A 13076-nucleotide genomic window follows, 5' to 3' on the forward strand; every position below is an offset into this window, starting at 1 on the left:
GGTTCTTCACATTGACAGATAACATGTTGTTTATGGTTCTATATAAAAATGATTCTATATAGCACCAAAAAAGGTTCTTCTATTGTACAGTGTGTTCAGCATGAAATGGTTCTAGATAGGGTTCATGGTGAAAGTGCTGTCTTTTTTGAGAGTGTAGTGGAACTTTTGGATGACTTTTCAGTGCCTTTTAACCCAGAAACTCTGCTGGGTGACTCTGGTAGTTTATTTCAGTTTATTTAATGTATTTATATTTTTAAGGCCTTAAAACACCTTAAAATGACGTCTTTAATGAGGCTATTTTGGTCGTTTTTTAAGTTTGGACGTCTTTTCAACTTTCATTTTGACCCTTAATGAAGCGCAGTTTAAACGGTCAGATACGAGGTTTCACCGCTGTTTCAGCGGCCAGATGTTCAGTGGGTGAGTCCAGCTGTGAGACTGTGTGTTGATATAAAGGCTGAGTGAAGAACACAGATCTGAAAATCACTCAGTCAGTTCTCTGTCTTCACTGCTCCACACATCTCGAGAAGCCTCTCGCTGCGACCTGTAGGACGGCTACTTGGACATCCAACCCGGTCCTCTCGTTACGTCAGAAGCCACGCCTATCTTCACTACATCACCACCTCATGAAACATACGACACTTAGCTACAAACAAAAGCAGATGTGAAGCGAACTCGCTGAAAGGGAAAAGTGTATCGTTTGTTAGCGATGTCGGTAAATAAAAATATTCAGTTTGTGTCTCAGTGTAGTTACAAAGCTATTTGTCATATTGTTGTCAGTGTTTTTGCTAAGTACACTAATGTCTCTCAATAAACACACGAAGATTCTACCGTAGCACACAGTACGTGACTGTTCTGCTGCTAGTCAAACGTTTCTAACTAACTAGCTAGTTAGCTAGCTAACTGTCTAGCCAACTAACTAGCATTACCTAACTATAACTAGGTAAAAAGAAACGGATGGCTGATAACAGCCCCCATGAATGCAACAAGACCTAAAACTTGATCATTTAACCATAAGTAATTGGTGTGTCGTCAAATATTGTGTGTGCTCAAACGACGGCTCAACATGCATCGTGTGGGTTTCCAACTTCATACAGACAAGTTATTAGCTAGCTAGCTAGTTAAGTTAGCAGCGTTACCGTCCAAATATTGATATATTACGCCTGATAACCTAGAAATCTCTATTCTGCATGCATCCTATGCATCCACCCTGAGAGTATCAGTAAGCTCACATTATGCTGTGTTGTTTTATATTTTACAGCATCCAACGCACCTGCAGGCCAATCCTGACACAGTATGGCTTTGCCAGGATGGTGTGTTCAGATGCCCCTGCTGCAGTTATGGCACTATGGAAAATTTTAAATTCTCTGTTCATATTCACAACCACATCAGACATACAGTAGAGCATGGAGCTATGGTGGGAACATTTCTTTAGATATTGATTGGTTTATTGAGTGATTGATTGATCTTGATAGATAGACAGACAGTGATTAATTTTAATGTAATGTAGTGCACTAAGTGTACTTGCATCTTACAGTCCAGATAAATAAGATGAGCTGTAGGCTAATTTCTTAGTGGGAGCCACTGAAGTGATGTGGAAAATTGTTAGTTTACCTGTTTGTGTTTTGTATAAGTTTCTGCACCTTATCTGCAGTGTTGATTACTTTGGTCTTGTGGTGTTGCTGTCTTACAGGTTACTTCATCAGCAAGTGCAACAATCAGTGCAGATCCACAGCACACTATCATTGCCTTTATTGCAGCAAAACAATAATACACAAAGACCAGTTAGAATACCATTTATCCCAGTGCAGCACTGAAACACATACTACCACGACCAAAGTGTCTCAGTCATCTCCTGCCTCTCCTGCTCCCTCTGTTGCTGCTTTTGATGCTGCCTCTCCTGCAGCTACGCCCGCAGCTGCTGCCCCTCCTGCAGACTCTCCTGCAGCTTCTGCCCCTCCTACACCCTCTCCTGCAGCTACTCCTGCTGCCCCTCCTGCAGCTACTCCTGCTGTCCCTGCACCACCTGCCCCAGCTGCCGTCCTCCATTCGTCAAGTTCTTCTGATCATGGCTCCTCTGCACCACCACTACCCCCCCAAAGACAACAGAAGAAAGCCACGGTGATGTGTTGTCGCTGTAGCCTAGTCCTAAATAGACGGAACCTACGGCTGCACCTCCGAAGACGACATGCCCCCATCAAAATGGACATAACGGCACAGAATCACCTCAGCGCTCAGTGTGTTGATTATGCAAATGGAGTGTTTGCAGTTGCAAAATCTTTCACTGCACCCAGCACGCCAATACATGCAATTAAAAAGACATGGGGTCCTGACCAAAAAACAAGATGTGAGCTGGACATCTGCAGAATCAATGCAGAGTTTGCAGAGAGGTCAAACATCCGTCCGTTTGAGTGCCACCACATCCAGTCCCTCACATACTGCCCACCATCTAAAACAGACACTCCATCACTTACAGAGGATGTCTTAGATGTTATGGTGCAAGACAAGTGGTTTGGGGAGGACAAAAAGAACAGATGTTTGGCATGTCAGAGAGAGACAAACGATGCAGGAGCCCCTCTGTCCTGTCTGGTGACTGTGTGTGGACCCCCCTACAAAAGTACGTTTCTGTATACGAGTCAAGCATTTCCTGTTACAGCAGGCTTGGCCGAGTGGTGGTTACATATGACTCTAAGAAAATTTCATGGCATTGTGCAAAACCAAGGCAGTCATGCATACATAAAAATGTTGCCAAATGGCGTTTATTTGAAACAGAACGTGCACTCTTCAGAAAAACCAGAAGTGTGGAGGAGGCCATCACAGAACATTTTCCGAGTGACATGGAAAGTGCTGACCTAGAGGAAGGAGCCCAGTACCCACCAGAAGGCAAAAATCTGTCACGGATGGTCCAGTACATTTTTCATAAGAAGAAACTGCCAGCAGTTTTCCCCCCAGACGTGGTTAATTTCCCTGTGCACTTCATACCATCAGAAGCCTTTTGCACAGAATGTTTAGAGCCCTGTCCTCTAAGCGAACCTGTGCTTATTACATCAAAGGCCAAAATCCTGACCATCACTGATGTTATAGAGGGCATGTTCTCTTTTTATTTAAATTGATCACTATATTAATATTTCATTACTCACTACATGTACTTGCAACCATGACTTATAATATTAACAGCCTAACTTCCTTTCCAGCAATTCACACATATAGTCTTATTAAGAGGGTAACATACATTGGTTTTAGTATTATATGATGTATAGACACGTTACACTGTAACAGTGATAGATAAATAAATAACCTCTTTACACTCACTTGTTTTCATTAGGAATTTCAATGTACAGCAAATGGTGCTGCAGGTGTGGCATGATATATCGATACCAGGAGTGGTCTGACGGTGTCCACAATTTTGACGACCACACGCTTCTGTCAATATACATGTGCCATTTCCTACGCAACACTCTCCAGGTAGGAACCATGTTCTGTTGTATTAATCATATAAAACAATTGTAAACAACTTATCTAATTAATATATTGTAAAGTCTTCAAATGTCAAACAATTTGTCAGACTCAGGCTGTGGGTAGTGCCGTTGAAGTGTTGGAGAAGACCTCTGGTAAAACCTATCCTTCCAAGCAAAGGGTCCTGCAGGCTTACTTAAGCTTTGAAGCACTGTCAGACCACCGTTACACATATGCGTGTGTATCATGTGGTTATCGTCCAGTATCCGTTGTGATGGACCTTCATAAGAAGGGTGTTTTCAGTATGCCTGGTAAGTCAATGCATTTATTTGTTTTCCTAGTCTTACATTGTTTCAAGCACCATGTGTCCAACTCAGGTGAGACTTTTTGGGACATGCCTACTTAAGTCTTTGTTTCTTTAGTGAGTGGCATAGAGGAGCCACCACAGGACTTTGATGGAAAAGTGAATGTTGAAGATTTTTGGGAGATGGTTTCTCTGGAAATGATCAGCCGTGGGTTGGTTCCAAGTAAGTATGATCCACATGATGAATGTTCTGTTTGAGCAGGAATGACTGTATTCCTGCGTTTTTTTGTGTATCATAGAATGATGCACTGTTACTTTAATATTATTTTCTCCCATAATTTGAAGGCAATAGGTCAAATCCATTCGTGGTCCATCCCAGTTACCATAATTGGGCCCATGGATTGGTCCGCACACACGAGGAGCAGATCTCGTACTCAACACTGAGTACAAAAAAGTGCATTCTAGTGCAAAGAAAGAATCCGAGTTTAACCTCACAGAGGACCGGCTGACTGACGAACTTCTTAAGCTCAAGGTGTTTGACTTGTTAAATCACTTTCTGTCAGTTCTGTCGTGGATTTTATTGTTAAATGTTGCTAAACAAACTGTGCTGTGTTCATTATAGATGGAAGTTGTCCGTTCTCTGTGCAAGCAGTGTGGCGTAGACCCCAAGGGCTCACGGATGGACCTGGTAGGAAGACTGCAACAAGAAATGAAGAACAGAGCAAGCTATGACAAGGTGTTTTCACAGATCTGGGGAGCTTCTGGTAAGTTGTCTTGTATTACAGAGAGACCATGCCTGCAAACAATTGGCTTGCAGTTCTTTGAGAGTAAGATTTTTCTTTAATTAAAATGGTCCTGTGATTTATTGTTTTCTTTAAACAGGTGGATGGGCTGTGGTCACCTGTCCTTGTGCTGTGGTGTATGGTGTTAAGTTTAACATAAGGGCTGAGAGCCCACGGGACTTTGCTGACCTTTTGCTGTCAATGAAACATTTTCCAAATGTTACATTGTATGATTTCGCTAGAAGTTTGGCAGCACATGCCAATCTACAAGAAACGGAATCATTGCCCTTCAGTCCTCATGGCGGGAGGCTACTTGAGCCTCTTGAAGAGAACATCAGACTTGCCACTTCTGGGCAGATAAAAGTGAACTTGCCGTGGCTAACCACCAAGAAGACAGTACCTGATGAAAATGGCCACCCTCTGACTGGATCATCTGAACATCATGCTCTCTATGACAGATTTCATGAGGCTAACTCTAAAGATGTCAGGGACGTCTTGCGAAAGGTGGACCTGGTCCCTGAGTTATGTGGTGGGCTCAACAGCCAGTGTGTTGAACAGCTCTTCTCTGGAATGAGGAAAAACAATCATTTTCTCAACATGATGACTCCCTAATCGCATATCTTTTTGATGTGATACATTTTGCATCACTACAACAATGAGAGGAATTTAAAAACCATAGAAAACATGAAGAAAAGACTGGGCAAGGGACTGGACATAAGGTTAAATTCCAATGGTCAGACAGTGTTGGCTATGTGTGTATTCCACCTTCATTCTGAAGTATTAGTGGGAATGTCACATTTATGTAATGTTGCTGTATAGTGCCATTAAGTTATGTTTGCCTTTTAATTAAAGGTGATTTCTCAGCTTTTTCATGTTGCTATTTAGAACATAATGCTTTATCTTACATATGTATAGGAAACATTACACAACATTGCGCTGATGAGAAATGCGTACAATACAACTGATTGACTTATTCAAAATCATTTGGTTTTCACTTTTGCAGCACCAGCTGAAGCTCCAGCCAAAAGAGCAACAGAGGTTGAAGCCCCACCCACAAGAACAATGGAAGCAGCAGCAGAAACTCTGCCATCCTCTGGTCTGACCACAGTGTGCTGTTTTTGTAGGTCTGGTTGTACAAATTCATAAAAACTTGAAACAGTCATGGTTTTTATACTTATCTTTTCATTGGATACCATATCTGCGTTATATGCTTCATAACATGCCTCGGTATCACAGAAATGTGATGAACCATTTACATATTCGAAACATATTTGGTTATTATTTTCATGTGTGGTTTCACATGTATGGCAGGAGATCTACCAGCGTGCAGTGATGACTGTTGGGGACTACTACATCTGGACCACATAATTGCCAGATCGGAGACCACGGACTCAGAGGTGCATGTTTTACAGGGGCATAGTTTTATGCATATATTTGTTTTTGTTTATTTATTTATTTATTGCTTGCTGCAAGGTCTCTGTTAGTAATAAACTGTCTGGGTAGTAACGTTGTTGGTCCTAATTTGTTGGCACCTGTGTGTATGAGATCATTGATCTTTAAAAGTGCTCTATGTGGAATATTGTGGACCATCTTGAAAATGTCCAGATCTCCCTTTCTTGTGCAGCTTGATAATGTGCTGGATCCCACAAAATCAGCTACTGAGTTGTTGGGAGAAGTGGGCACCACTGTTTTATCGAGATGGGACTTCCAAACCTTGGGTTTAAAGCAGCAGTTGGAAGCAACAGTTAGTACAGATAGTACAGATGTGACAATCCTGTTTTTAAATGGACTTTTAGAACTTTAAATTTTTATAACTTTACAGCTCGCTTTCTCTCTGGTCTTACAGATTGCCAACTGTTGCTTTGAGATGATCTGCAAACTTGCCAGGGAGAAGGTCTGTGAGGAGATACTTGGTAGCATTACACACAATAAAATCCTTAAATGTTTGTATCAGTAATTTTAAGCTTTGTGTTTTGAAATGACTAAAGTTTGTCTTATCAGGGAAAGGATGTCCATGCAGTAGACGCTGATGTTGTTTTTTTTACTATCACCCTGTTATTCATGTTCATGAGTAATAATGTCATTTGTGTTATTACTTTTAAAATGATCTTTTTTTTTGTTTTGCCTTTTTTATTTCTGATGGATATCTAGGGTCAGCTGCAATTTCTCTGATGTTTTATTTTAGTAAACAGTTGATTGATGTCCTGGCTCTATTCATAATAATGAGGTGACTAAGAAATAGTGTTGTCTCGTGTTGCAGCACCCTGTATTGGCATATGCCAAATATGCATGCAGCTAGCGTATCTTTGATTATTGTGTAACAGACGTGTACAATACCAGAAGTATGGTGTCCCTGGGAAATGTAGATGGTACATTGTATTTACCATTGTATTTATCTCAATTAACATCTATAGGCTGATGCAGCATCCAAAGCCTGTCTCCTTTTCCCTGTGTGGAAACCTGGACACTGGTTCCTCTGCGTAAGTCATTCAATACAGTTGTCATTTCACTCAGTTTTTGCTATTGGAACATAAGTTATTTTTTGGAAAATTATTTATTTTTAAATGATTCCCCTCATGTAGCATCTGGCGTCTAGCCAAATATTTTTTTAAATAGTATTTGTTCTCTGATTGGAAAGAACAGGAGTTTATGTGAATAATGTCTTTTTAATTCATGTGTTATTGTTAGTGATACAGTTCTAGGTCAAAATTATATGAAAGAATTCAAACAAAGTAACAAAAGGTAATGCAGGATGTTACAGAGATGGCATGTGAACTCTTGATTCAACAGTCTGAATGAACCACAAAGCTCTGTTCCACCCAAACATGTACGTTTCTGGCCAGAGCTGTTAATTGATTCCCCCATATGTAAGTATGGTGTCTGCTGTTAGTGTTGAATTCCCAGGTCCACCCTATCACCATGGATTCTGTCACCAGGTTGTGTCCAACATGTAAAGTGAGCTGTTTGTGAGTGAAAAGCAAAGATTGACATATGTTGCCATCATAACTTGTGTACTTCAGGTCCTGATGCCAAAATATTGCAGGATTTCTCAGCTGGACTCAGCTGACCCTAGTGGTTTTGGGGACAAAAAATATTTGACCATTTTCAGGTTTAATTTTAACACTCATAATAGAAACTGTTCAGCGTTCCTTATGGATTCATTGTTCCTTATAACTTTCAGAGTTCTGAAAGTCAAATGTTATTTGTGATGTTCCACATGTTCTTTTATTCTGCATGTTCTGCAAGTCATAGACAGCTGCCCTTCGAAGTGTTACCAGTACAAATAATGTTGGCCAAATAGGCCATTTTTATTTGGCCTTCAAGTAAATCTTAGGCTGTTGTCTATGGCTTCGGGGATGGGTGGTGGTTTTGTTATACTGATGTTCAGTCTGAGTTCTGTGCCATAGCACTCTGTCTGGATTGCCCTCCAATATGATAAAAAAGAGCTGAATATTTTATCTTTTGCAGCTCAGTTGCAACACGTCTGGTCCCTGGGCACTGGAAGCTCATCAAAAACAAGGTACAGTAGTACAAAAATGATCAAAATCAACATTTTTCACTCCTTGTTCAGTGTTGTATGTTAACAATTCTTAAAACAATGTCTTGACAGGATATTCCAGCCCAGTTGGAGGTTGATGACTGTGGTGTTTTCATGCTGTTGGTAAGCTGTAAATTAACGGACTAGGGCTGTTCTGTTCGCACAAGCTTTGTGCGTTAAACAGTTAAGGTGTACATGGTCCAGTGTTATCTATACCTCCATTAAAGATACAGAATAGTCAATATCAGTCACATTCTAGTAGTTTAATGTTGAGGGTTTCCAGTAAGGATTTAAACTACATTCTCAACTTTGTCTTCCATCTGTTAGCATGACATCCCACGGCTTCGTAGATGGTGGTGTCAGTTGCTTTTGGAAAACATGTCACCTCCAAGGTACACAAACATACATACTCAAGTGAAATGTTTTTATGTACATGTGGCCTACTCCTCAGACACACTGTAAATATTCCTTCTTAGAATGGTGAGCTGCTATGTGCCAGGAGAGGACAGACAGCGTAATGAGGGCAAGATTGAGGAACCTGCAAGGTATGATGGTATAGTTGAGCCCACATAAGGGCACACATCAGTGCACAGCTGGTCCTATTTAAAATAGTTGTATATAGCTCAATTTTAACATGTTACATGGTCCCATCCTGAATGGTATTAATTCTTCATCGACTGCTGTTTGTAACACTGTAGGTTTTGTTCTCAGAGCGGTCTTATCTTGCCTTTATTGTTATCAATAAACACAGTGCCAAATTCTTCAATTTTGGGTTATAAGGAGACTCCAGTAAATAGCACAATATTCTTGTGGTTCCAACCTTGTGTAAGGCAGACAACATCTTGAACACACTGGTTCTTAACAATGGACATGCAGATGTGTCCATCCCTCCATCCTCTGACCCCTAGGCACAGAGATGACCTTAGGATAACTATATAGGATAACCTACAACTATGCATAAATGTATATGAACATATTCATGAGTGTGACATTTTATATTTTGTCATGAACTGACCCTACAGTATGGACAGCGGACTGAGCATTGTGCCATGGCAGTCTAGAGTGTCACTTAAGTTCTGTATGCAGGTCAGCCTTATTTGCCCCACTGGTCATCTGGGGGGAACTGTCTGCTCCTTCTTCTCCACCTCTCCTTTATTTCTCTTAACTTCTCTTATTCTCACCATTGTTGAGCTCTTCTGTTGAGATCTGTTTGCTCTATTTCCCTCACTCATCTCGTCATCTCACTCATTTTGGGTTTGTTTTTACGTTCTTTGCATTTATTGCATGTACATTTATTTGGTTATTATATGACCATGCATTTAGATTAATTGACAACCATTGTATTTAACAATTGGCCACCATTTCATGTAATACAAATGTCATTGTTTAGTCTATGCCCTATTTAATTTTTGAAACAAATGCCTCATAGTGCATCGAAATATAAAAAGCAAAAGTGTAATTTAGTGGAGTCACGTTAATTGGTCTTAGTGATCTTACAGTAGTGGGGATTGATGCACCTTACATAGTTGATGCTGTAATATGTATCACCCCAGTGCATTGTCCTGACCCATACAAACATAAGCCTTCCAGTCTGGTCAACTAAATTTACATGTGACGCTATTGAAATGTTTCTTAATTGTACAACAGTTGTCACAATATAATTTCTCTTAGGAAAATTCAACGCGTTGAATCCGTGGATGGTGAAGGAGGGCGAATGGATACCATTTCCATTGTCCAGGTATTTATGTGGCTGAACTGGGCAGTTTCTTTTTGCTTACTGTGCTGTAGCCTTCACAGATGATTAAGCTGGGGTTCGTGTTCTAAAATTGGAATGGAGAAGTGGTATAATATTTTAATATTTCCCTGCTTTTGTTTCACTGAAGAAATACTGTAAAACAATATCTGCCTGCTTCTGTAATGTATTTCACAGATGCCTCTCATCATCCTGGAGGACAGACTCTTAGACGTAGTCCTGGAAGAGGGTGACAAAGCTTTTCTGAAGCTGTCACTGGTTTGTCGCCTCTTCCGGAACATAGTTGAAAGAGAATCATTCCGGCTCGAGCACATTTTCAGTGGCTTGACAGTAAGTAGAAGAAGTATTATGATATTTCTGTACCCTTTAGATGAGGACGGGTTTTATTCCTTATAACAAGGGGTTGTAATCTGATTGATAATTCTCAAATTTGAAACATACAGGTGTAGCGCCATGGAAACTCCACAGTGCGGTCTACCGAGCAGAGTTCCGGAGAATGTATCGATTGGACTGCTGCCAGAACTGTGACAGCTTACCAGGTATGCATACTGTGTCTGAATTTTGAGGATTGTTCCTGAGGTCAGTGGTTGCAAAAGAAGTTAACACAAAAATCTATTGTGTGTTGGGACCTGAAGATGTTGTTAGAAGTATGCTGCTGTGCTTTAATATTAAAAGTATACCTCTGTATGCTATTTATTGTCCTACAGGCTACATTGGGCGTGGGAGACGGGGGGAACTTCTAGCATTTTACAGTGAAGACACGCCCCCTGGGTTCTGTAGCCGATTCTGCAAAGAGCTTGAAGATTTGAGGATGTGAATAAGTGGATTGTTATTGCGCACATTGGGGGACTTTTAAATAAAGAATGAAACTGCTGTGCTTGTTTTTCCTTGTCTTTCCTTGTCATTGATACAGACTGCACAGGTGTGACCGAACCACATTTGAAGTTTAGTGTTTTACATGCCGACAAGGTGATAATACAATAAAGTGACAGTACAATAGTAATAAGGTGAATTTAAGCATTTATTTAGATACTGTAAGCTGTACTTAAGAGTTCAGAAGTACACATTCTATTTGACTTTATTTTAAGCAACCATATTTACAGGGATTTGTGGATGGAGTGCTAAGCTAGACGGTGAGGTATGCAGCTAAATTTATGTAAATTGTGCACCTTATGGGGACAAGAGTGTTTCATTGGGTTGAGGCAAGGTCTGTTGAAGTGGATGAGCCCCAGGCAACATGCTAGGATAATTACAACCTGAATTCTTTTTGGAGTTGATTAACACACCATCCTTTTAAATTTGAATCATTCCATCAGACCAAGTTCTGTATAAAACACATTACATTCAGTGACTTACAGAAGTGCCACCTGCCTGATGGTCATCAACATTTTCTGGTTAACAAAAGATGAACATATTTTTCCCATCACTGTTTGCATTGTGAACACTTACGCTCTTGTATGTTTCTGAAGGTAACATATTTTCTAAACTAAAAGCTTTGGGAAATTGGGGTGTCGTAACAGCGATTCAGGTAAACCACAAAATCACACAAATAGCTAAAACAATAACTACAAGACGAATACAAGAAAACAATATGTAAAATATATGCCTGTGGCTCTTTCTGTGCAAAATGAAATAATTTGCATTATATATTGTCTCTCAGAGAGACATTATATCACATTACACAGTGTGATTGCAGGGGGCAGGAATGACCTCTTGAAGCAATTGACATTGCAACAGCCTCCGAGTTGTATTGGAAGTCTAAGGTGTACATGGGAAGGAGGAAAGGTAAGGGTACAGTCACCTGCAGTTCTGCTGTGCTGCTAACCACCTGTTCAGACACAGACCCCCTGTTCAGACACAGACCCCCCCATAGCTGCACAAACTGTGCTCTGTCAGTATTGATGATCCAGGAGGTTGTGGAGTTGTCCAACCTCCATACGTGCTTTCATGTGGCTTTATGCAACCATGGTTACAAGTTAATACATTAAAAATGGTCTAATATTTCAGAGCTTATCATACTGTATACATATGAATTATGAAGTGATTCTACTGTAGAATCTTTAAGTAATTGGCAGCCAAAATCCCCATAATTGTCAAGTGTATTTTATAAATAAGTAAAACTCAGCAAAATATAATAAGTAGTCCATAAAACAAGGAAATATCAGTTAAGAGCCCATCATACTATGTACATATGCACTATGAAGTGATCGTGCTGTACCATTTTTAAATAATTGTCAGTCAACATTCTCAAACCGGCCAATATTAATTATGTATAAATAAAAATCCCCACTTTATAAAATTGTCATTTCCAAAATAAGTCAACAAAACCAACTGGTTTTATGAAGTCTATACTGCTATGTGCATTCAAAACATTGAGTGATATTACTGTAGAGGTGTTTTAAAAATTGGCAGTAAAATGTTTTTCATTTGTCAGTGTAACCAAATCATAATTCAACACGCTCTGAAATGATCATTTTCAAGTAGTCCATAAAACCAACAGAAGTAAGTTCAGAGTTTATCATATTATTTACTTACCAACTATAAAGTGATTTTACTGTGGCATTTTTAACCAAGTGGAAGACACAATCCTCATATTTGTCAATATATTTTAATAATAGGTAAAACAAAATTCGGTGTCATGAAATACAGGGGGGCAAAATCTGGCAAGTTTATGTATTAGAGAGAAAAAATTACAGAAGATTTAAGAGATAAATTTTGATTTAAGAGGTAAATGCTCTTTTTACAAAAGTTGTCAATGTTTCTGAAGAATAATTTGACAGATTCATAACATGAAATAAGAGTCGGATTAGATAGAATATTTGTTTTTGAATACCAGAAACAGGGTAAAATGTTTAAAAAAAAGAATTTAATGAAAATGAAAGCAGTAGAATTATGATTAGTTTACCAAACATGCAAAAGTTACAATTAATCTCCTTTTTAAAGTAAATATTACATCAGCAAATTTGAAATGCTTTTTACCATTTCATCAATCTTTTACCAGCACTGTGCAACAGGTACCTGTCTAGAGAGCATTTTAAGCATGCAGTCTTCCAACAATGTCAAATTACCTGAAACAAAGACAGGAAAATGTACAACTGTGTTTCACTACAAAGGCATCAGAAAAGTACATACAGTGATCCTGATACAGGGAGACATTCTTTATAGAATCTCCTACTACTGAAGTGGACGGCTGAGTCAATCATCTCAATGACCTCTTGCAATCAACCATGCAAACTGACCTCTTGA

At 39.6% G+C, this 13076-nt stretch overlaps 1 protein-coding gene and 1 pseudogene across 4 annotated transcripts; both read left to right on the forward strand.

Moving 5' to 3' along the window:
• Nucleotides 1-706: 706 nt before the first annotated feature.
• On the forward strand, nt 707-3110 carry LOC118803498 (annotated as a pseudogene).
• A 47-nt stretch (nt 3111-3157) lies between these two features.
• LOC118803499 lies at nt 3158-10703 on the forward strand. Of its 4 annotated transcripts, XM_036563991.1 has the most exons (15): nt 3158-3462; nt 3563-3764; nt 3876-3980; nt 4103-4289; nt 4380-4521; nt 4640-5659; nt 5851-7019; nt 8008-8059; nt 8150-8200; nt 8405-8469; nt 8554-8622; nt 9749-9815; nt 10008-10160; nt 10274-10369; nt 10538-10703. In XM_036563991.1, exons 7-14 carry the CDS (start codon nt 6958-6960, stop codon nt 10277-10279), a joined length of 525 nt encoding a protein of 174 aa, XP_036419884.1. In that variant the 5' UTR covers nt 3158-3462; nt 3563-3764; nt 3876-3980; nt 4103-4289; nt 4380-4521; nt 4640-5659; nt 5851-6957; the 3' UTR covers nt 10280-10369; nt 10538-10703. The 4 variants fall into 4 exon arrangements, 2 of the variants coding, with proteins under 2 accessions (XP_036419884.1, XP_036419883.1); XR_005006868.1 differs by lacking the exons at nt 10274-10369; nt 10538-10703 and having other exon boundaries at nt 4640-5258; nt 5543-5659; nt 5851-8059; nt 10008-10086; XR_005006869.1 differs by lacking the exons at nt 10274-10369; nt 10538-10703 and having other exon boundaries at nt 5543-5659; nt 5851-8059; nt 10008-10086.
• Nucleotides 10704-13076: the final 2373 nt, after the last annotated feature.

This window comes from Colossoma macropomum, unplaced genomic scaffold (assembly GCF_904425465.1).
Source record: "Colossoma macropomum unplaced genomic scaffold, Colossoma_macropomum, whole genome shotgun sequence".
Lineage (NCBI taxonomy): Eukaryota > Metazoa > Chordata > Actinopteri > Characiformes > Serrasalmidae > Colossoma > Colossoma macropomum.